The sequence below is a fragment of the Mirounga leonina genome, unplaced genomic scaffold (assembly GCF_011800145.1).
Source record: "Mirounga leonina isolate KUSES-001 unplaced genomic scaffold, KU_Mleo_1.0 Mir_179, whole genome shotgun sequence".
NCBI classification, from domain to species: domain Eukaryota; kingdom Metazoa; phylum Chordata; class Mammalia; order Carnivora; family Phocidae; genus Mirounga; species Mirounga leonina.
In genome coordinates this window covers 3,409,979-3,434,604 of record NW_023270466.1, presented here as the reverse complement: position 1 = coordinate 3,434,604, position 24,626 = coordinate 3,409,979, and the positions used below count along the sequence as shown (strand labels likewise).

Below are 24,626 nucleotides of genomic sequence, written 5' to 3'. Positions count from 1 at the left end.
CTGTAAATTCAATCTACATCTCATTTCATACACTCCCAAGTACTCCTGTGTAGTTTTTGCTTTATCCGGTACACCAAGAGTTTTTAAACAAATTTATTGAGATATAAATCATGCAACAAACTGTACATAGAGTACAGTTTGGTAAGTTTGGCCTTTATATACATGCAAAGTCATCCTCTCAATCAATTGGCTTTGTATCTTTGTCAAACATCAATTGTCCATGTATGTATGGGTCTATTTTTGGACTCTGTTTTGTTCCACTGACTTAGATGTTTATCTTAGTGCTGATACCTCTCTGCCTTGATGACTTTATAGTGAGTCTCAAAATTAGCGTTGGTCTACCAATTTTGTTCTTTTATTTCCAAAGTTAGGCCTATTTCACATTTTCATGTGAATTTAGCATCAGTTTTACAATTTCTACTCAATAGCCTGCTGGGGTTTTTACTGTAATACCTTGATTCTGTAGATCAGTTTGGAGAAAATTGGTATCTTAACAACATTGAGTCTTCTTACTCTTGAGCACAGCATACTCCTTTTTTATGATCTTTAATTTTTTTTAGCAATGTTTTGTAGTTTTCAGTGTACTGGTCTTTCAGGTTGTTAGATTTATTTCTATTTCCCATGAAAATAACAGCTCTTTGTGGCTCCCCAATAATTTTTGAGTGTAAAGGTATCATGAGACCAAAAGCCCCCTCTAAACCCCCCCCAAAAAACCCCAAAACAAAACTGAGAAGCTATCCTGTACTAACTTTTATATTAAGCTAAAAATGAGAAATGTGATATACCAGGGTGGCATATGCCTGAGTGAAACTTGTTACTCTGAAAGATAGACCAGATACTGCAAAGCAGTTAGCCACAAGGCACATACCTAAAATCTCCATGGAACATGATCAGAGAAGTTGTAAAAATAACGAATATAAAATAATTAGCATTTAATTAACTTTGGTGAAGGAATTTGAAGGATAACTTGACTAATTATTGCTGATGTATAAATTTAAGAAGTTTAAAATTTTAACAAGCTTTTACTGGTTGTCTATAACAAGTCACTTGGTAGTGTTGAACTAGAATTTATTGTTAAAGAAGCCTTTTCTGCATTTAATTATAAGAAGTAGAGAAGTAGTTACTCTTCTCTTCCAGTTAGAAGAATATTGTTTTCCATACTTACATATTTAAATATTTAACTCTTTCTACAAAAGAATGTTAATGAAATTTCTATTTTTCATTGTCCTTTGATTTATGATGGAAGAAAATAAAGTGTGTTCAGTATTTGGAGAGAAACAGTAAAAATATAAACAAAGTACAAGTAATAAAAGTTAAAAAAGACCTGTAAATGAAGAACAGAAATTTTTTTTTTTAGGGATGAATTTTTTTTTAAATTTATTTATTTGACAGAGAGTTAGAGAGCACAAGTAGGCAGAGCGGCAGGCAGAGGGAAAGGGAGAAGCAGACTCTCTGCTGAGCAGGGAGCCCGATGCAGGGCTCGATCCCAGGACCCTGGGATCATGACCTGAGCCGAAGGCAGCCGCCCAACCAGCTGAGCCACCCAGGCGCCCCTTAGGGATGAATTTTTTATTCTGTATTCTTGTAACAGAATAAAAAAGGAGCAGGAATAGTTGGTCACAAAGTTTTATGACAGTTTTCATAGTTAGAATTAGAAATTAAGGGATAATGAATAGGAGTAAATAAATACCTACCAACAAATGTCCAGCAATATTATTTCCATTTGAAGTAATCCAGAAAATAGAAGTTCATATTGAAAGATAAGTAGAGTATCCAGATGGATCACTCCAGTGAAATCAGTTGCTTGTGAAGGAACAGAAATTTCTGAAAGATAATGTGCATTTTGGAAATGAAACCATACTGTTTGAAATTAAATCTTAGTTGCTGTGAATCATGTTTAAGTCTAAAACCATAGTATATTTCTATGGATTTTTTTGCTGTGAGATGTTTTTACCTTTTTTATGAGGACAGCTCTATTACCTGCATTTTAAGGTAAAAAAGGTGATAACAGTTATTTATAATATGAAGATAGGTTCTATAGTACTTGCACTTGGGAAATTATTTGTTGCAGAGACAGTATCTGTACATCACTGGGACTTTTGTATTATCCAAGAACATTTATGCTTTTAGAAAAATAGCTCTAAGACTGAGAGTAAACTCAGACATCAAAGCAGTAGGAGACCACTACAATGGAACAAATATTTGAGTGATACTGTCTTTAAAATATCCATTTGAAAGTTACCTTGATTTGATGTATTTCATAGTGATCATGTTTTCAATTCCATGATTTTCTCACTATATAATAATTAACAATCATAAATTGAATCTCTGAAGTTTGGTCTTAGCCTCATTTTGATTCATCTAAAAGTAGGGTAACTAAGGAAGATAACATCCTTTTCTGAGTTGTTATTTAAAAATTTTCTCAGTGTAGTTCAGATTATCCATTGAAGCTGTATAGCTTTACCCACCCCCCTCAGATTTTCCAAAGTCTAAAAATTATTCAGAAGGTAGAGCTGCCCTCTGGTGTTCACCCTATGATTCTTTCAACATTAGTGTCAACAGCCTTAAATTTTTAGAGCTGAGTTGGGGTGGCTTAAAATATTTTGTTCAGTTTTCATTCTGTAGATGAGAAAAGTAGAAATAGAGAGGGAGATTGATTTGCCTGTGTTCTCAATTTCCATTCATTTGCCTCCCTTCAAAAAATCATCCATCTGTTCATCCATCTATTGTTTGAAAGAGCATGATTCTCAGAAAGGAATCACTTAGATGAAAGTTTTTTTCTTTTTCTTTTTTTATATGTGGTGTAATTTAAAATTTTAAGAGTTACCGATAAAACAAATCCTTAGTTGGGAATAGAATTGAATGTGTGTTATGCTTAGTGTGTTTTGTATGTTTGTGAATATTTTGAATAGTAGATTTTTGTTAATTACTGAAAAATACTGAGATGACCTTTAAGAAAAATATTAACTGGAGAAAATTTAAGAAGCACTTTGTTATTAAATGTCAGAAGTTTGGTTTTCTTAATGCAAATTTCTCTTAAATTTGGGTTATGGAATTGTTTTTAAAGATGTAGTTTGCCTCTTAGTTCTCAAACTGTGGTCTCTTAATACCATTTCTCACCAAAAAGAACCAGGGCTCTTTGGAGAGAGGGTTGATTCTAGGTCAGTAGCACAAAATATGCAAGATAAGCCTAGAGGAGTGGTTCTCAGATTTTTTTTTTAGCTCAGAACCTCTTGGTGCTCTCTTAAAGTGATGAAGACTCCAAAAAGTTTTTGTTGATGTGAGTTATTTTATCTATTGATATTTACATTATTATACATTAAAACTGAGAAACTAAAACTTTTTTTTTTTTTAAGATTTATTTATTTTTAGAGAAACTGCATGTGCACATGGCAGCTGGGGGAGGGGAGCAGAGGGAGAGGGAGAGAGAAACTTAAGCAGATGCCGTCCTGAGTGCAGAGCCTGATGTGGGGCTCCATCTCATGACCCTGAGATCATGACCTGAGCTGAAACCAAGAGTCTGAAACTTAACTGACTTAACTAGCCAAGTGCCCCTATTTATTCATTTAAAAATAACAATAAACCAATTGTATAATAATAGAAAATTTTGTTTTAGAAATAACTATATTTTCAAAACTGGAAGACTAGAATTATTTTATTACATTTTTGCAAATCTGATGTGTGGCTTAATGGAAGATGGTTAGATTCTCTTATCTGCTTTTGAGTTCAATTTGTCATGATGTAAGTATATATTACATATAATATGTACATATTATATATGCATATATAGTTTGTGCATGTGTGGTGTTATTATAGAATATGAAGAAAATCTGGGCTCATGTAGATATGTAATTAGAAAAGAAGGAAGTACTTGAATAAAAGGCCATTTTATTATTTATTTATTTATTTTTTAATTTTATTTGTTGGAGAGAGAGAGAGTGAGCGAGAGCAAGCACAAGCAGGGGGAGTGGCAGGCAGAGGGAGAAGCAGGCTCCCCGCTGAGTAAGGAGCCCGAAGCAGGACTCAATCCCAGGAAACTGGAATCATGACCTGAGCTGAAGGCAGGCGCTTAACTGACTGAGCCACCCAGGCGCCCCAGAAGGCCATTTCTTTGATTTATGATGGAGGAAAATAAAATTGTGTGTTCAGTATTTGTAGAGAAATAGTAAAAATATGATTAAAGCAAGAATAATAATTATAAATGAGGAATAGACATTTAAATGACAATAATATTCTTTGGAAATAAAGCCATATTGGTTGAAATTCAAATTGAAGTGGATATTCTTGCTAAGTAATAGTTTTCTTCAAGGTTAATTGCAATGTGGATTCTGAAACTGTATTAGTGAACTTTTTGTTCTCTGTTACATTAAATTCCATTGGTCTTTTTTGCACTTTGAATAATTTTTTTTTCCATATTTAATTTTGTAACATCTAGCATTGGTCATTCAGAAATATTGATTCCATGACTAATGCAGATATTTTAAATAGTGGTACATTTTATTACACAGTATTAATAAATTGCGTGTATTAATATCACCATTGATATTTATCAGAAAAAATTTTTTTTTAAGTAGGCTCCACCCCCAGCGTGGAGCCCAACATAGGGCTCAAACTTGCCATCCTGAGATCAAGACCTGAGCTGAGATCAAGAGTTGGTTGCTTAACTCACTGAGCCACCCAGGCGCCTAGAAAATTTTTTAATTAGCAGCAAGCTGTCAAGGCTATGATGGTAGATCCACATTTTTTGAAATTCTAATTTTTGCTCAAAAGCCAGATTTTATCACTGGCAACAAATCTGTCAGTTGTTCTCTTGAAATGATTGACTCACTTTGTTTATTTCCAAAAATTTTTGTACGCCCAAATTCTGAATAATCTTTGTCAGTTGTTTTTTAAAATTTCTTTTATTACTATTTTTTGACTTCTTTTTTGAATTAAAAATGATGTTCTGTGAAAAAAGTGGCTAGTTCAGCTTGCATTTTAAACAGTCACAGGTTTTCTTCCCCCAAGGTAACCATCATATTCAGTGTGCAACTGAAATGTTTAATGCACACACACAATATTAAAAAGATATGTCCTCATGGATGAAACTGGAATTTTTGCTTTTAACTGAGTGCAGGAGGGTGAAGAACACAGCGACTGCTAATGCAGTTTTGTGTCAGTGCCTTGATTTGTGCTATGGTACCCACACTTTACCCACTGGTGCTTTTAGATCATCAATGCAAATCTCAACACAGTATCAAATAGTTTCTTAGTATTTTTATGAAAATAGGTTTTGACTGTGTAGATTTTATTATAGGGTCTCAGGTACTCTCAGAGTTTTGTGGAGTACTTTGAAGACTGTTGCCAATAATAGTCTTGTCATACCGGAAAGCCAGAAAGCTATCAAAGGACTAGGATCATATCAAAAGGACTCCGAACCGACTTAGGAAACGCCCATTCATTGATCATTGAGTGTTTATAATTGCAGTGGATAAAATATCAGATGTGTTTAAATCTTTGAGTTCATACTGATGCATGAAACCAAAATACTTCATTGGTTACCTGAAAAGGATTTTAGGGAATGAACTCATTCTTTGAAAACTGGTAAATACAGATAAGTTAAAAAACCAGCATTTATTTTGCTTTTATTTGATGAGTTGTACCTCTGGATAATCAAATAAGGAATTTTTCTCTTTATGGAGTTGTTTTAGTTAACACATGAAGAAGGAGTGGGATGATGAATATCACTGTTTTTCAATCCTTAATGGAGTAATGGATCCAGGTATTGGTGACCAGTGACTACTTATATTACAAAAGTAAGAGAACCAGACACTATTTGCCTTGTTACGGAAGGTTATAGTACCACTTATAAGGAATTCACATCTCCAAGTCAAGCCTTCATCCCATTAGGCCTTTAAATTCAACGACCGGTTTACAGAACATATAGAAGATAGACAAACATATTATGCTGTGGATGTGTAATTGGTAAAGTCCAGAACATGGGAAAATACAGGACAATCAAGCTGCTTCCACAAATAAGTTGTGAGGAAAAAAAAGCAATAGGAAACTTGTAGGTAAAAAGACCAATGCAATATATAGACCTCATTTGGTTTCTGATTTGTACAGACTGTTAAAGAAAGTGAGAGAGAATGAGAATGAACTAATAAATTTAAGAAAATTGCATTCACACTAGATTTTGGTATTAAAGGATTATTGTTACTGCTTTTGGTATGGTAGTGATGGTGTAGTTATGTATATTTTGAAGAGTTTTTATATCTTGGGAAATAGCGAATGCTGAAGTATTTCAGAGGAAACGAACTTTCTGAGATGTGCTTCCAAATCAGCCCGGTGATGTGTGTGCCTGCAGGTGGATGTGTAAGGAAGACTGTGGGTTGTTGACTGTTGGAGCTGGGTGGTGAGCAAATGATGGCTCATTACACTATCTTTTTCTTTTTCTGTTCATTATGGAATTTTCCATAGTAATGGGTTTGCTCATTCGGCCTTACGGTAACAGTTTTAAGGAATTATTCCTTCCTCCTGCAACATTGGAAGAGAAAGAAAATATGTACAAAGTCAAATATGTAACATAGTTTTATAGCTACAGAATTCTTTTATTTAAAAATTGTGAAATGTTTCTGAAAACCAGAAAGGATAGAGAATAATATAATGAACACCTGTGTGCTGATCACCCAAGAAATAAAGAAATTACAAACACTGTGTGTACTATTCCCTAATAACATCTTTCTCCCTCATCCCGAGATAATTACTATTTTGGATTTGATGGCCATCATTTCCATGCATGTTTCTGTGTGTGTGAGAGTGTGTGTGTGTGTGTGTATAATGTTTTCTTAAATATATATATATATATATTTATTTATATATATACACATGCTAAAGAATATATTGTATTGAATTTGTATATTATAAAACTGTTAATGATATTATACTGAACATATTAAAGTCTTTTGGGTTTTTTTATACTTGAAGATTTATACATACCAATATATATCTTTATGTCTGTGCTATGCTGGCTCTCTGAAAAATGGGAAATATTGCATTATTTTAAATGGTACATTGGGCCCATTTTTCAAATGTATGCTTAATGTGTATTTTCAAACTTCAGATACCTTTTCAGTTGAAGTAGCTCCAGATTTAAAGCATTTGGCACAGTTAATCTGAAAAAAAGAAAATACTGTTTTTCATGTTTCTAGATATTTATTGTCTGTGCTGTGCCAGCCAATGTTTGAAATATGTTAAAAAGAAAAGAAAAGAAAAGAAGATAGTAGGAAGGGAAAAATGAAGGGGGGGAAATTGGAGGGAGAGATGAACCATGAGAGACTATGGACTCTGAGAAACAAACTGAGGGTTCTAGAGGGGATGGGGGTGAGGGGATGGGTTAGTCCGGTGATGGGTATTAAAGAGGGCTCGTTCTGCATGGAGCACTGGGTGTTACAAGCAAACAATGAATCATGAAACACTACATCAAAAACTAATGATGTAATGTATGGTGATTAACATAACATAATAAAATTTAAAAAAATACTGGATATATAGAATAAGACATGCAAGGTCTCTCTACCTTTGTGGAATTTACATAATTTCAAATAGTAATAAATTCTCTAGGTACATTTTAATATCGGAAGTGGAGGGGCTGGTGAGGAAATGGTCCCGTGGTTGGGTTGCAGCCTGCAGTGCGAAGTTGCCAGCTCTAAATAGAGCTGGGAGGAAACACCCCCCAGATCTCCAGATTGAGAGGACAGAAAGACCTGGTAGTTGGGGGAAAAACTTGCTGTATTCAGGGAACTGATAGCCATTGACCTGGATCCCAGTGCCTGAGGGGAACGTTGTGAGAAATAAAGTCTGAAAGGTAGGCAGAAGCCAGATGATAAAGGGCTTAGTAGGCTGTGATAAGTAAATAAGATTTTACCTAAGGTCTGAAGGGAAGCCATTGCAGGGTTTTTTTTTTTTTTGGCTGGATAGCAACTTGATTAGGTTAGTGGTTCTACAAATCTACACATGTGATAAATTGGCCTAAAACTATATACTTAACCACTGTCCTTTTCCTGGTGTTTGCTATTGCCCTATAGTTCATGTAAATGTAGCCATTGGGGAAACTAAGTGAAAGGTAGAAGGGACCACTCTACTGTTTTTGCAACTTCCTGTGAGTATTTATAATTATTTCAAAATAAAAAGATAAAGACAGTCACTGAGAAAATGGATTATTGGCAAGCAAGAATGAAAGCAGACTAGTTATGAGGCCATGAGAGACGATGATTGCTTGGACTTGGGTAGTAATAGTAGGTATGGAGAGAAGTGGATGGAGCTAAGTCATTTCAGAGATGGAGCTGTTACTGGGTTGGTGTGTGAGGCAGGTAGTCCAGATTTTTTCCTGAGCAACTGATGGTTTCATTTGAGTTTGGGAGGGTTAAGATTGGAAGAGGAAGACGTTGAGAGGAGGAACTAGAAATTGTTTTATATTTGGGCTTGTTAGGTTGTGTAAGCTATCAGGGTGAAGCTGAAGTTGAGTGTAGGAGCCAGGCAGCATTTAGATCATAATTACAGTGGTGGGATTAGATGAGATCACACTGGCAAAGAGTGGAGAGAGTGGAAAGAAGAGGGCTGGGGATAGAGCTGTTCGTGAGTCAGCGTCTAGAAATATGTCACAGGAGGAGCCAATAGAGGGGATCTCAAAGAGGTGGTGACAGGAAGAAGATAGAGAGTGGAGTCATTGAAACCCAAAGGAGGAGGTGAAGGAAGAGGGAGCTCTCTGATTTGGATAGTGCTGAGATACTGAGTATGACGAGGAAAGAAGTGACCACAGGAGGTTGGGAGACCTCAGGGTGCAGAAGGCAAGCTTGAAAAGCGAACAGGTCGTGAGAGGATGGAGAGCAAGTACAGGCACCTCATTCAAGGAGTAGCAGAGGAGTGGGGTGGGAGCCAGTGGGAGCTCTCATATTAGTGAGTGTGCCAGTGCGTATGATCCAGTTGCAAGGCAGAGAGAGATGATGAATCGGGCAAAGATTAATTGAATGAGCAAATACATTGAGAATGCAGGAAGGATTGCTGGGTCATGTAAAAAGGGGAGGAATTGTTCTTTGAGTCTCAACATACCAGCCAAAGAGAGCCTTTTAAAAACATCAGAGCACATCACTCTTCTGCTCAAAAGCTTCCCATCCCAGTTAGTATAAAAGTCAAAATCCCTACAGTGGCCTGCAAAGCTTTAAATGATGGTGCTCCCTCCCACCTCACCCCCACCTCTGACCTCCTCTCTTACTATTACTCTCCTTTGAGTCTGCTCCAGCCACACTGGCCACCTCACTTTTAACTCAGTACAGCAGATCCCTGCCTTGGGGTCTTGGTGGTTGTGACTCCTTCCTGGACACTCTTTCTGCAGGTTCCTGCACGGCTTACTCCTTTACTTTTTTCAGGCCTTTCCCTCAATGGTACCCTGTCATGTTGTTTTCCCTGACCACTGTCTAAAATTGTATCCCTCCCCCTGCAGCTTTTATTCCCCCTAACCTGCTTTTCATTATAGCACTTCCTACCACCTTAAATACTGTATGCTTATTTACATATTTGTCTCTCACCGTTAGAATGTTCTGTCTGTAGGGAGCAGGAATTTTTGTTTACTGTTGCTAATACCTCGAACCCTATCAAATGTGCAAATGTATAATGAAAGAGAGCAAGGAAGAAAGAATGTGGGTAGAGAATCAGAAAGGTTTAAGGATGTCCTAGTGGGAATATGTTGTGTTACTGTTTGAGCTTACAACAGTTATAAAGCAGGACTCTGAAAATGGACTGGGATGGGAGGGATGATTAGTTTTGAGGTGAGCATAGGAAATGTAAAAAGTATTTTTGGAGAGTGGAAACGTGAACTTTCAAGGTATGATGTAAGATTGCTGGACAGGGTTGAATGCACATTTGTGGTTTTCTGAAATGTGTTTCTCATTTAATAGAATTTTATCAATGTTAAGCTATAAAACAGAGTAAGGAAATGTGGCATAAATGCTTAATGTTTTTAAGAAAGGATAGAGTTCTTTTTTTTTTTTTTAAACAGTGATCTTTATAGTATTGAATTTACAAGTGATGTAGAATATGCCCTAATGTAAAATAACATTCTTTTTAGCCTTACCAATAATTCTCGGATCGTGGGACTCCTGGCTCAGCTGGAGAAGATCAATACTGAATCCACAGAATCAGATACTGCCAGATATGTTACATCAAAAATTCTTCATCTGGCTCAAAGTCAAGGTAAACTTTAATCTCTTGTTTTTGAAATACTTTTTCCGTTCTTTAAAAGTAGATGTTACGAATGTTCAAACTTTTGATAAATAGATGATTTTCTTTAAAAATTGAACTTTCTCAAATAGAAGTAGAAGAAGTAGAAAACTGAATAACTGTGGAATGAATTGCTGTTCAAAGCACTGTTTCTAAAAATGAATATGACTGCCCCCCCATTTTCAAACAGTACTTAATTCCAGTGCTACTTGTTCTAGAATGTTGACAAAAAGATGTCAAGTAGTATAGAACATTGGTTACTAGTGTGATTCCCCACTTGAAATGCAAGCTCTGTCATTCAGTGGTGGGATGTTCTTAGGGAAATATTGAGTCGTAGGATTCAGCTGCACCATCTCCAAAATAGAGATAATAGATATCAGTAATTATCATGAGATTTACGTGAGAAGCATGTAAAAAGAATGTTAAAATGTTCAATAAGTGATATCCGTAATTAGGCATCATTTCAATAGATACTAAAAAAGGAATTTAAGGTTCTAAAACCTCTGGTTGATTAAAAAAAAAAACTTGATTTTTCTTTTTTTTAAATAAGGGTAAACCAGCAACTGCCTTAATATTTAATAGCAATATATTGAATAACTTCTGTTAAAATTAAAGTCCAGACATTTTATAACTAGTGTTTAATTTTTTTAATTATTTCATTATTCTGGAGCTTCAGGTCCGTTAGTAGGCATTTACTGTGTTCAGGAATTCAGTATCTATTAACCCTTCTCCATGGTCATAGACCATTATCTTGATAACTTCCTGCCATGCAGTCCATGTGTTTAGGGGGTAGTTGACAGCACTCCAAAACCTAGGAGAGATCTCTAATAGATGACATTTGTTTCTAGCAAAATCTAAGATACCTGTCTATACTTTTTAATTCAGGAAGTCACTATACTGGATTCTAGCCTTTGAAAGTATTGTGCTTATCATCCAAGGTCAGCCTACAAGGATGTACATTGTATTAGGGCAAAGTTAGATGTACCAAGTATATTCACTGTATTGTTATATGAAATACTTTCTCAAAATAAAACCAACAAAAACTGAAGAAAACAAATTTCTCCGACCTATAGATAACAGTTGTGTACACTGCCCCCACCACTGCAGACTTTCCCCATCATAGCCTAGAAGCCCCTGCTCCAGCATCACCACTGAAAAATGGCCCAACCGTACCACTACCAGAGACTGCCCCTGTACCCTGCCACTCACCACTGGGGTCCAACTCCTGAGTGCTGTCCCCTGGGTCGTGTCAGACAGTGACTTTGTTTATAGTACCTTGGATTAGCCAGTCAAAACAGTGTAAATTAGTAGTAGAAGACTGTCCCATCATCATTTCTAGGATAATTCAGTTGGCTATCCATTTGAGAGAGAAAGATTAGAAATTTGTAGTTCAAGGAAGAAGGAAGGCAAATAACCAGTAAACCTATGAAAAGGTTCTTTAACTCCTTGAAAGTCGGGAATTGCTAATGAAAACAACAGAGATGCTTCTCACTAGTTAGATTGGCAGAAATTAGAGAATGACAATATCCAGTGTTGGGGACATGGAAAATAAGGTATTCTCATACACTGTTGGTGGTGCAATAATTATTACTAACTTTGGAGAGAAGAATCTGGCAATGTTTATTAAAATTAAAGTGCATTTGCTGGCTGACTTTCAGGAATGTATTTGACTAAAATAAAAGTGCTAGTATGTAAAAGAATGTTTGAGGATATTTTGCAACATTGTTTGTAATATCAAAGATCAAGATACCCCCTAAATATCCATCAGTGAGAGAATGGTTGGGTTAATTTTGATGTAGCCAAATTGTGGAACTTTTAAAGTATATTATATAGTTATTAAGAATTTTCTTCTTCAATATTGTGATATTTGGGACAGATAGTTCATATGTGGAACTATATGAATTGTTCTGGAGTCCTGAGTTTAATATATTAAGTAAAAGAGCAAGTTTCTTTAGTTCATATAACTATATAGCCTCATTTTTATACAAAATAAACCATTAAATATGTATGTAATGTTTATGTGAGCGAGGCAAAAAACCAAACACAAAAACAGAAGTATACATACCAAATTTTTAGCAGTAGTTATCAGTGGGATAGAAATGGAGGGGAATGAGGAAAGTTCCTGATTCACTTAAGGTACTTTTCTACTGTTAGAATTGTTGCAATAAGAACATACTACTTGTGTACTTAAAGGATTAAAAAAACCTGAACTCCTGAAATACTTGTTTACATAGTGGAGATACACATTTCCACAGTTTGGGGCTAGTTTTCCTTGAATGCATTACATTTTCTGTCTTTAATAATGTACTGTTTATTTGTAGCATGCATGGTACTTTTTGTAACTTACCCTTAATTTTTTCCCTAGAAACATAATAATTATCCATTTCATGTAGATGGTTTAATTTGTTGGCATGTATCTCTTGGTAGTAATTCCCTTATAATCCTGTTAGTTTCTGTAGGATAGGAAATGATGTTCTTTCTGTCATTCTTGATTTTTGTCATCTGTCTCTTTTCTTGATCTGTCTAGCTCAGTGGTTCTCAGTCCGGGGTGGTGATGAATTTACCCTGTTATCATTATGTATTGTTCCTCTTTATCTCTAGTAGTTTTCTTTGCCTTGATGTTTATTTTGTCTGATAATAGTATAGCCCCTCCAGCTTTCTTTCTTTCTTTTTTTTTTTTGGAGATTTTATTTGTTTATTTGACAGAGAGACACAGCGAGAGAGGAAACACAAGCAGGGGGAGTGGGAGAGGGAGAAGCAGGTTTCCCACTGGGCTCCATCCCAGGACCCTGGGATCCTGACCTGAGCTGAAGGCAGCTGCTTAACGACTGAGCCACCCAGGGCGCCCCCTCTCCAGCTTTCTTATGCTTGTTGTTTGCATAGCTTTTCCCATTCGTTTCCTTCTAGCCTATTTGTAGTTTTGAATCTAAAGTGTGTCTTTTGTAGATAGCACGTTGACATTCTCTGCCTTTTAATTTGAGCATTTAGTTTGATAACTTTTTTTTATTCTTATGTTAATCCCCATACATTACATCATTAGTTTTAGATGAAAGTTTGATAACTTTTAATGTAATGTTGATTGGACTTAGATCTAGAGTTATTTGTTTTCTGTTTGTCCTTTCTGGTTTTATTTCTTGTTTCTCATTGCCCTGCCTTCTTTTGTATTTATTTGAACAATTTTTAGAATTCCATTTTAATTTACCTATTGACTTTTTAGTTATACCTGTTTGCATTTGTTAAATTTCTCTGGAGATCACAATAAACAACATTAACTTTTTACACTTTGCTTAGAATTAATATTGTAATTTCATATGAAATTTAGAAACCTTAGAACCTTACATATCCATTTATATTTACTATTCTTTAGCTATAGTTGTGATATGTATCACATCTATATACATTATAAACCTTAAAAGACAATTTTTGCTTTAGACAGTCATGTGTATTTTAAAGACATTAAGAAGAAAAAAAGTAGTTTTTATATTTACTCACATATTTACTATTCCTGAAGCTCTTTTTTCTTTGCCAAAGATATGAGGTAGATCTGGCATAATTTCTCTTTAACCTACAGAATTTCCTTTGGCATTTCTAGTGGACAGGTCGGCTGTGGCAGAAATTTTTTTTTTATCTGACAATGGATTTATTTCACCTAATTCTTGAGGGATGTTTTTAATGGGTGTAGAATTCTGGGTTGATGGTTTTGTCCTTCAGCACTATAAAGTGCATGTAAAACAGTCCTTCCACTATTTTGTGGCCTCCATAATTTCAAAGGAGATGTCTGCTATTTTTGAATCTTTGTTTTTGAAAGTTATGTGTCATTTTTCTCTTGTTGAGTTCATGATTTTCCATTAGTTTTGGTTTTCAGAGGTTTGCATGTAGTTTTTTTTGTATTTATCCTGCTTGGAATTTGTGAGCTTCTTGAATCTGTAAATTTGTGTCTTTTATCAGTTTTAGGAAATTTTTTTATCAAAATTCTTTTCTTCTTCATTCTCTCTTGGTATATAATTATACATATGTTAGACTTTCGGAGATTGTTTCAGAGGTCCTTGAGGCTCCTATTTTTCTTTTTTTCTTTTTTTTTTTTTTAAGATTTTACTTAAGAAAGAGTGAGAGAGAGAGAGAGAGAGAGCACAAGCAGGGGGAGAGGCAGAGGGAGAAGGAGAAGCAGACTCCCTGCTGAGCAGGGAGACCTATGCAGGGCTCCATCCCAGGACCCTGGGATCATGACCTGGGCTGAAGGCAGACGCTTAACTGACTGAGCCACCCACGCACTGTGAGGCTCCTATTTTTCAATCTTAATACTTTGTTACTCAGATTGGATAATTTCTCTTTTTCTGTGTTCAGGCTCACTGCCTTTTTTCTCTGCATTCTGCCATTATGTCTATCCAATATTTATTTTATATATTGTATTTTTCTTTTCTAAAATGTGCATTTGGTTCTTTTTTATACTTTTTATTTTTCTGTTTTGTGATTTCTTTTTGTTCATAGTGAGCTTATTTTCCTTAATGTAATTGAACGTAATTATAGTAGCTGCTTTAAAATTCTTGCCTGTTAGAACATTTAGATTATTGAAGGTGTTGAAGAAAGCACATGGTGGTATAAGAACTGGGAAGGACTGTTTTAGAAAAGCCAACAGAGGAAGCATTGTCAGCAATGTTAAGTAACAGAGAGAGGTTAGTTAAAATAAAGATCTTTTTGATTTGACAATTAATAAATTGTTGGCCACAACAAGAGCACTTTCAAGTGGCGGAATTAGAAGGAAGATTGCATTATGCTGTAAAGTGAGTGGCAAATGAAATAATGACAGGGCGTGTAGACTTTCTGTCATGGGGGGAGTTTCACTGAGAAACCAGAAGGAAATAGAGGAGGAGGCAAGTTAAAATAAGGTTTGTTATGTATGTGGGAAAACAGAAAACAGTATGTAGGTAGAGGTTGAAGCTATAGGTTTATAAATAGGTAGAAAGGATGGGATTTAGAACATAGTAGAAACGACACATCCTCTTTCCCTCCCTAAGACTGGAAAAAGGAATGCAGAATCGTCAAGGATTGGATACATGAGTGTATGGAACTTGGTCATTGTTTTATAGGATTTCATCTGTGGTTGACTGATCACTTTGTCTCAATTCACTGAGGGAAACATAGATGCCGAGAGTTGGGAACAGAGGTCCAGAGATTGAGAGCAAAGGTTGAGAACTGGCACACATTTTGGAATAGGTGTGGGCTATGGCAGGGCAGATGTTGATGGCTGAGAGTTGAGATAAGTGAAAACAGTAGTTTTGTGTTTCCAAATGAGGATGGAAATGGTGAATTTTTTGGTGGTAAAAATCTTAAACTAGGAGAAGAAATTCTTGTGGCCTTATTTTTACTGTGATGTAGGAATAGAGAATGCGCATTTTAGCCTTTACTTAATTATAAGGGTTCACAGGAGGACGTTTAAGAGGTGAGCCTTGGAATGAATCCAAGCGGGGTATGTCTAGAACTGATTTTGCGGGAAAACAGCACTACCACTGATGAGTTAGAACTTTCCGTGAAAGGGACAGTGAGGCTTCCCTAATTTTTAGAAAGCAAAGAGGAATAGGAGTGTTAGGAGGCTGTGGTCTGAGAGTGGGAGGTTGGAGGTTAAGATTTCAGAGGTAGGGCAATTTGAGGTCTGAGAATTGAGAGGGTTGATAAATTGGAGCACAGGGGGAAGGGTTTTGTTGTTACATGTCAGGAAGCTATGCAGCTAGGTATTTGAATGAATCATCCACATTGATATTGAAGTCTCCTTAGATGATGACAGAGTCTTGAGTAGAGCAGAAAACTAGTGGCTAATTTTCATTTAGTGTGAGGAGTAAACTACATGATCGTGGATGTTATAAGGGGAGTTTTGGGTTTGTTCCATGAAGGTGAAAAAATAATGGTTTGTTAGTGGAGATCTCAGTCTTCTGACTATTCTGTGTGATTAATATTGAAAAATCATTTGGCTTTAACATTAAATCAGTTGTCTTATTTAAAATGTTAAGAGTGCATTGTGGGTATTTAAACAGTATTTATTTTACAGTTTCATACTTACTGATGGAGGCAGCTGGGTCAGGGAAATGATGAAAGGTCAGGAGAGGAATCACTTTTAAAAAAGGAATTGGGTTTTACAAATATTAATGAGTTTCCCCTTTTTTTATAGGTAAAGAAATTTGTCATTCTTTTAAGCATTAGTAATTATGGCAACAGGGTGTAGAGATGAACTGTTTTAGATACTCAGATCATTTATGCAATGTTATGTTTAGAAAGATTGTAAGGTGTTTGTCAGTTTTGCAAAGTTCATTATCTGGACCCAAGATGATGCATGATAGCATGGGATTGTTGTTTTAAAGAAAAATATGATTTCTAATCTCTGTTTTTATTTTGTAGGTAGTTACTGATAGTTGCCACAAATAATACTATACTGTAACTTCTCTGAGCACATTGTCCCTTTAATAACTTCTAATTTAGAATAACCTGATTTTCAGATGGATATCAGACTAATGAGTTTTTTTTGAGATTTTGTGACTTCTATTCTTATATACTTCATGTTCTTGTGAAATTGTAAATGTGTAATTTGTATGTGTCAAAACTATACCACATATGGATTTTTGTTCATCCGTAATGGAAGTTGAACAGGATTTTGCTTTGGGCAGAAATGTGATGTTCTAAAGGCCTAGCCTGACTTTTTCCCCCTCCCCCTTATCAGGGCTTCATTCTGCTTCATTCATTCTGCTCTTAGACTGCTTGATTATCTCTGTGTAGAAAAAATTTGGTAGTATCAATCTCTTGAACGTTATTGTGTAATGTGTGCTGTGTTGAGAATAGATTATTTGTGTTCTGTTTTTAAAATCTCAAAGTGTGAAAGAAATGGCATTGTCATCCTATATTAGAAGAACTTCTGGCACTAATATTCAGGTGTGAAACAGTTGGAGAAGGTTAACAAGTCTCTTGTACAACAGTCCTGCCTAAAAGAATGATTTCTTTGGCTCTTTTAGAAATACATGAAATCAATGAAAGACTGTAAGCTTTGGGTTCAGAAACACCTGGGTCACCTGGTCTCTTTCACTTACCTGCTCAATGACTTTGTGCATGTTTCTTCTCTTTTCTGAACTCAAATTTCTGGTCTGTGAAAAGAGTAATTATCCTCCTGGAGGGTTAAAGTAAATCATAGATGAGGTAATATAGGTCAAGTACATATACTTTGTATGTGATCTACCTAAGTGTTGGCCTATGATCTACTTTTCTTGTTAGTCAAAGGAAAAGAATAGTGGAGAAGCTCTAGAAACCTTTAAATAGTAGAAAAATTTATAGTTTCTCCCCACCCCCATCTCAGATAAAAGGGATTATTTGGGTGATCTGGTCTACAGATTCTTGCAGAAGAAGCAAGTTTTGTTTGTTCCTTAGTTTTGTATATTTTTGTGTAATTCAGAATTTTAAAATAGTATTAATTCAGTAAAAACATTTGAAAATAGTACTAGGTTTTTGTTTTCACCAATTTTGATGAAATATTTTCTAGTTCTAGTTGTAAAGATAATAAAGAGGCCTGCCATTATCACCTCCTACCTCACCACCAGTTCTGGTACTTATACTCTGTTGTTGATTTTAAGATTATAGATGGATTGACAGGGATCCATCTAGTTCATGATAGGAGATGTGATTAAATGCAAGGAAGGGCTTGTAAACTGAGATCTGGAAGTTCCCACCCAGTAGAATTAGCAACATCAGAGGGAGGAATATCTAAGAACCAATTTAGAATGTTTACTAGACCAATGGAGTCATGTTGATTCTACATTAGCTATAGAATAAAGCTATATGTAATTTTTTCTTGTTTTAGAAGAAAACTTTTTTATACCTTTCAGAAAAAACAAGGAGAGAAATGACAGCCAAAGGTTCTACAGGAATGGAAGTTCTGCTGTCAACCCTAGAGGTAAATCACTGACAGGCTTTAATTTTGTAACTAATACCAACTAGTAGAAGAAAAAAATGTGTATATGAAGTATAAAATTTTTATGCTAGAGGTAAAGCTAATGAATGGAAGTTAGTGTTATGTTTTTAATTATCACTTGGGACGGTGACAGAAACATTCTGATATATATTACGTAAACCTCTAAGTATATTTCCCTATGATTGTAATGATAACCATATTTTAAATTTTAATGTGCCATTCCAATTGGTAATACAAAATAAAGCATTAGCTGGAAATAAATCTTTAGTCTAAAATAAACGATTGATATTGGAAATTCTCATTTTTGTATTGTTTTAGATGATATATATTTGTGATTCAGTTTACTACATATATTGGTTGAATAGCTATATTATGTTGGTAACAATTAAATTTCTATCCCAGTGTGAAATTTTTGGGTGGATCAGCAGGATATATTCAGAATCAGGATTTTAAATTTTATTCAGTGCTGTGTTAAGAACAGGAAGTGAGTTTGTTGTATACATTAAACTTACATAGTATTATAAGTCAAATTATATCTCAATAAAACTGGAAAAAAAAAGAACGGGGGTTAATTCATATTTTTGATAGGAATTACTTCCTATTAAAAATGATACAAGATGTCATTTTTCCCTAAATTGATCTGTCAGTTTAAAGTAATCTCAGTAAAAATACCAACAGTTTTGTTTCTAAAGTTCAATGAGAAAATAAAAGTAGAAAGGACGTTTCTGAAAAAGAAAAAAGAAAGGACTAGCTGCACCAAATACCAGAGAACATTATATAAAAACTTTAGTAATTTAAATAGTTTAGAAATTGTGCCTTAGTAATAGACATCAATATAGCATCAATGTAGCAGAATGGAAAGTCCAAAAATAAATTAAAATCATATGGCAATTTAAAACCACTTAAGAAAGGTAGCACTTCAGATCAGTGAAAAGTGGAGTGATTATTACTAAGTGGAGCTGGGACAGATTGGTAGCCACTTAGAAAAGAATAGTGGATCCTTACTTCCTACACCGAAGTAAATTCTGTATCTATAGCAAAGATTTAAGCATGGAAGATAAAATCATAATACTAGAGGAAGTAATAGGAGAAATTTTTAAATAATCTTAAAACAGGGAAGGGTGTTCTAATATGAACAAAGACCCAGAAGCTATAAAAGAAAAGATTGATAAATTCAATTATATTAACTAAAGTACGTGGGAAAAAAACACCATAGACACTTGGCAAACTGAGGAAAAAATGTTTCAACTTGTATAATTTCTTTAACATATAAAGAACTTTTATAAATCAGTAAGGAAAAATTAAATCAATAGACATTGATTTAAATGTGTAGACATTATGGACAGTTCCCAGGGAAGGAAACGCAAATGGCACTTGAGATTGAACACCATTCGTTTTGTTTGTTTGCTTTATCACAATTTATTGAGGTCAGCAGGGGTGGGAGGCAGTGAATTATGTATGGGAGACTTGTCTGGGTAAGGCCTAGAGATAACAGTGCAGCTTCCATTCAGGTTCCAATGGCCTGAGCTCAGTCACATGGCCCAAACCTAAGTACAAAAGGGCTGGAAAATGTGGTTTGGCTATGTACCCAGGAAGAAGATGAGACCTGTTTGCCAAACACAAGCAATATTCTGCCACAGTCCACTCTTCTCTTTAACACGTTTGTCCCTCTCATTCTTCCAAATTCCTCTCTCGTGAGTCGGTGGTCCAATAAATGGAATACCTCCAATGCTGAGACAAGGTTTTCTGCTTAATGCATAATCCTCTAACTGGTCTGGATATGGCTTTTGGGCTCCATTAATCTATAAGCTAAAATGGTGAAGCAGAGACAACACTCCCTTTCGGAAGGGGGAAGAATAAGTAAGGGTCAGTTTACTGATACACAACAATTCTCAAGTTCCTCTGTATAAACATTTAAAATTCCTTTACTTTGGGGGTGAGGCAGTTCCTTAAATAGGCCATAATTCTGCTTCTCTGTGGTTTTCTTTATCCAGGCATTGCTTTTAATAAGAGAGATGTAACCAAAGTACAGTGTTTAAACATTTTCTCTTATTAGATTGGTTATCCAGACTTTGGGAAATAGTTACTCTTCTACATTGTTGGTGGGAGTGTAAATTACTCCATGAACAATTTAGTAAATGCCCATATTCTTTGACCCAGAAATTCTAGGAATTTATCCCATATGGAGACATACTTGATTCTGTATAAACATGTTAATTTCTTGTTGCAGTTTTTTAGTAGCAAAAGATTAAAACAATTAAATATTCCATTGGTAGGTGACTGGTTTCATAAACAATAGCATAGCCATATGATGGATAGAATCCATATGGTAGCCTTTAAAAAAGGGTGAAGAAATTATTTATTGATACATAAAAATATCAATATAAAATAGTATCCATAGGGCACTACCATTTGGAGAAATAAATCTGTATATACATATATATTTACATGGATTTCTTTCATGTGTGCACATTGTCTTTGGCTGGATACACAAGCAACTGATAATGCAGTTGCCTTCTGAGAGGGGAGCTAGGTGACTGGGTGGTCACCATAGATACATTGTAGTGCTTTTTACGTTTTGATTCATTTATTTGGGTTATCTATTTAGTAGAAGATGGTGAATTCAAATGACAAATTAATTCCTCTTGTAATAGTGTTGATACTAAGAAAACAATAGCTCAGATGACTTGCAAAACATTTTCAAGGGCAAGAAGAGACTACTGAAGTGGTAAGTGAGAATAGTGGCAGCCCAAATACATTTGTTCGTAGGGAAATTGGAAGGGCCATTTGTAAAAATACAGGTAGTTCACAGCAGGAACAGAAGAGGTTTGGGAATCACAGATTTACAATGGTTTAATACAGCAAATAAACTATTTATTTCAGAACACGAAAGATCTTCAAACTACACTTAATATCTTAAGCATTCTTGTTGAGCTGGTGTCAGCTGGTAAGTTTTTGTTTCCTTTGGTCTAATTTCTGTTTGTAAACAGTGATCAGCAATGTATCATGTGTACTTTATTTGGAATTTTCTGATACTTTTATAGAAGCTATTCTGAGTATCAGAATTTGGAAACTGAAATTGTCATACTCTTATTGTTGCTTTGTTTTTGATTTGAGGGGTCTTCCGGTATCCCTCAAACCACCCCAAAACCCATTTTCAGAGCCTTGAATGTGGAATTTTGGCATCACTTGTATTTACCCTCTTTGTTATTTTCTAACTAAAATACTAAATGAAATTTAAAAAAATTGATTTTGAGGTGTTTGATTTCAGAAGTCATCATTTGAAATATTTCTTGAATGCTAACAAGTTGTGATGTCTAATATGTTATGGGAGGATTTGCTGTTTAAACAATTAAAAACAATTTTTTTTTTTTTTTAGGTGGAGGTCGAAGAGCGAGTTTCTTGGTCACCAAAGGTGGTTCACAAATATTGTTGCAGTTACTTATGAATGCCAGCAAAGAATCTCCCCCGAATGAGGAGTTGATGGTGCAGATTCATTCTATTCTTGCAAAGATTGGACCTAAAGGTAAGGGTTCCACTTGTGTTTTTATCATAGAACTATTTGTGACATTGATTCTGTTTGCCTTGAAGTTTGGTAAATTTTGAAAATCTAAAGTGGTACTGCTTTTTCTTGGTCTTAGTCATGGACTGCTTTTTTTTTTTTTTTTTTTTAAGATTTTATTTATTTATTTGACAGAGAGAGACACAGCGAGAGAGGGAACACAAGCAGGGGGAGTGGGAGAGGGAGAAGCAGGCTTCCCGCGGAGTAGGGAGCCCAATGCGGGGCTCGATCCCAGGACCCTGGGATCATGACCTGAGCTGAAGGCAGACACTTAACGACTGAGCCACCCAGGCGCCCCTCATGGACTGCTTTTTACAGTCAACTAGTGGCCTGCAAAATTGAGGATCCTAAATTCATGAGGAATTCTGTTGCATAGATTGGAAAAAGGAAGAAAAATACCAGAATCACAAGTGTGTCGCTGTGTGTGTGCTTGCATGTGTATGTGTGTAAAGGATATATATTGTTGAAGCTGGATGGAGGGAATATGGATGGGAATGCTTTGAGGAACATGGAGGTAAAATGTGTTTGCTTTTCATTAATAGTCATATTTGTATTGCACAGTCTCCATGCTTAAAAAGCTTATGATCTAGTCAAGACCAAAAGAGATATAAAAAATTATAGGACTGATTATTACAATAGTAAGACATGCAAAATGTTAAAAAATACAGATTGAGAAAACATGGGATTTGAAACAGGGAGAAAGCTGATTTAGATTAAGTTAACAGAGAAAGGCATCCTGGGACTAGAACCCAAGTTCAGTTTATAGTTGTCTATCTACATAGATTAAAATGATTCTCTAAACTCTTAGAATAGTGATTATTTAAGGGTTCTGCCATTGCTTTGTGGCATACATATGACCTTTTAAACTTTGAAGTATTTGGTTAAAATGCTTATTCTAAAAAGTGTGTATGTGTGTATATAGTTTATGACATTTTCATTTCATTCAAAAGTTATACATGAATAAATTGTGTTTGTTCATTTTTTTTAAACAGACAAAAAATTTGGAGTGAAAGCTAGAATTAATGGAGCTCTGAATATAACCCTGAATTTGGTCAAACAGAATTTGCAGAATCATCGCTTGGTTTTGCCTTGTCTTCAGCTTTTACGAGTATATTCTGCCAACTGTAAGTATTTTAGAGCACCTTTCAGTTTACTCATTGTTGTCAGGTTATACAAAATGAAAATGTAAAAGTACCTGAACTCCATAAAGTTCTAAAAATTGTAGACAAGAAAAGAGAATATGTAATATGACTCTTTGTAACTCCTAACCCCACCACCACAAAAGTGATGTGAGTAAGAAGGTGAGTTGACAAAATCTTGAGAATTCTCATTTCCTGCAGTTTGTAAAAGCTTGTAGTGAAGGGGATGTGTAACGGCCTGTGGAAAGATGTGGAAGAATAGGAGGGTATCGGCAGGAAAAACTGCTGAGCCTATTTGGATTTTCACAGATGAGAGGAAAGCTGAGAAGGAAGGCATATGGAAGCATAGTCACCTGGAGCTAATTATCTTCAGCAATCGATAGGGAAGTAGCAGAACAGGAAAAAAAAAATAGTACAACAGCCTCCAAGGAAGCTGGAGAGAAGAGAGATCACGGAGAAATTGTTTCCCCACACACATATATACTCTCTAATACTAGGTCCCAAACCTAGGTGCTATGAAATTTCTATTTCCACTATGGGATTGGAGTGGTTAATAAGACATCTGAAATTGAAGTTGTGGGGAGTACATGATATTGCAGAATATATCATTGCAGAATAATGGTATTCAAAGTGGTAGAGATGTGGGTATATATATATACGTATGTGTGTGTATGTATAAAATTTTATGTATGTATATGATTATCTGTATTTATACTTTGACAGTATGGCTGAAGGTGAGCTTATAGGAAAATAGCTTTGACCACTTTAAATAATTAACACTTATGTAATTAAAAAGAATAGAAGGAAATGAATAAATTGGATATCTAACCAAAGAAGTTAGGAAGGGAAGAATAAACACAAGAAAAGCAGAGGAATGTAGAGGGAAAAAGAATACATTAGAAAAAAAGCCCCAGTTAATTTAAGAAATGGAATGATTGGATTAAAAATAAAATAATACTGTAATAGTGATGTAATGGGACAGATGGTAAGTATGTTTGTGGTGAACATAGCATAATGTATAAACTTGTCAAAGTACTGAGTTGCACACCTGAAACTACTCTAACATTGTGTGTCAACTATACTCAAATAAAATTAAAAACTAAATAAAACAGATAAACCATTGAATACCCCAATTAAGGAAAAAGGAAGACCACACAGAGATAAAATTAGAAGGGATAATGGAAAAATAGATACAGAGGAAATTAAAATCATACAAGACTTTAGCTTACATTTTTGGTGGCATCTTACTGAATTTACCACTAGAAGGCTGGTAAATGGTTTATCTATGATTTTTAAAATAAATTTGTTCAGAGTTGAAAATTGTTAGACACAATTTCCTGATTTTGGTAATTGTTTGCATATTCTGTGTGAAACTCTACAGTTGTTACTTCTTTTTCCACAGCTGCTTTAGCCAAGGTCCTCATCACCTCCCACCTGGACCACAGCCTGCTACCATGTCTCTCAAATCTGTCTTCCCCACAGTGCTGTGACATCTGACCTATATTAAAATGCATGTCTGATTGGTTGTTCCTTTCGGGCAATTCCCTGTAGTTGAAAGAACAAACAACTTCTAGGGCTCTATAATTTGTTTACTTTCTTTTCCCACCTCATCTTCCCATTGATAAGCTTCTGTCTGATACTGTATGTTTTAATGTGTAATTTTATACCCATGGTGTTCACCGACTCTGTTCTGTTTGCCATGTTATCTCTGTCTCCAGAG

General features: G+C 35.2%; 1 protein-coding gene across 4 annotated transcripts in view; it reads left to right on the top strand.

Annotated features, from left to right (window-relative positions):
• Positions 1-24,626, top strand: part of AGTPBP1 (ATP/GTP binding protein 1) — a 184,481-nt gene that overhangs the window by 35,068 nt on the left and 124,787 nt on the right. For all 4 annotated transcript variants that reach the window (XM_035024409.1, XM_035024407.1, XM_035024410.1 and 1 more), the window contains exons 3-7: positions 10,106-10,230; positions 18,120-18,187; positions 21,089-21,152; positions 21,585-21,731; positions 22,760-22,891. In XM_035024409.1, coding sequence (XP_034880300.1) covers positions 10,106-10,230; positions 18,120-18,187; positions 21,089-21,152; positions 21,585-21,731; positions 22,760-22,891 — 536 coding nt within the window. The remainder of the gene's footprint in view (positions 1-10,105; positions 10,231-18,119; positions 18,188-21,088; positions 21,153-21,584; positions 21,732-22,759; positions 22,892-24,626) is intronic.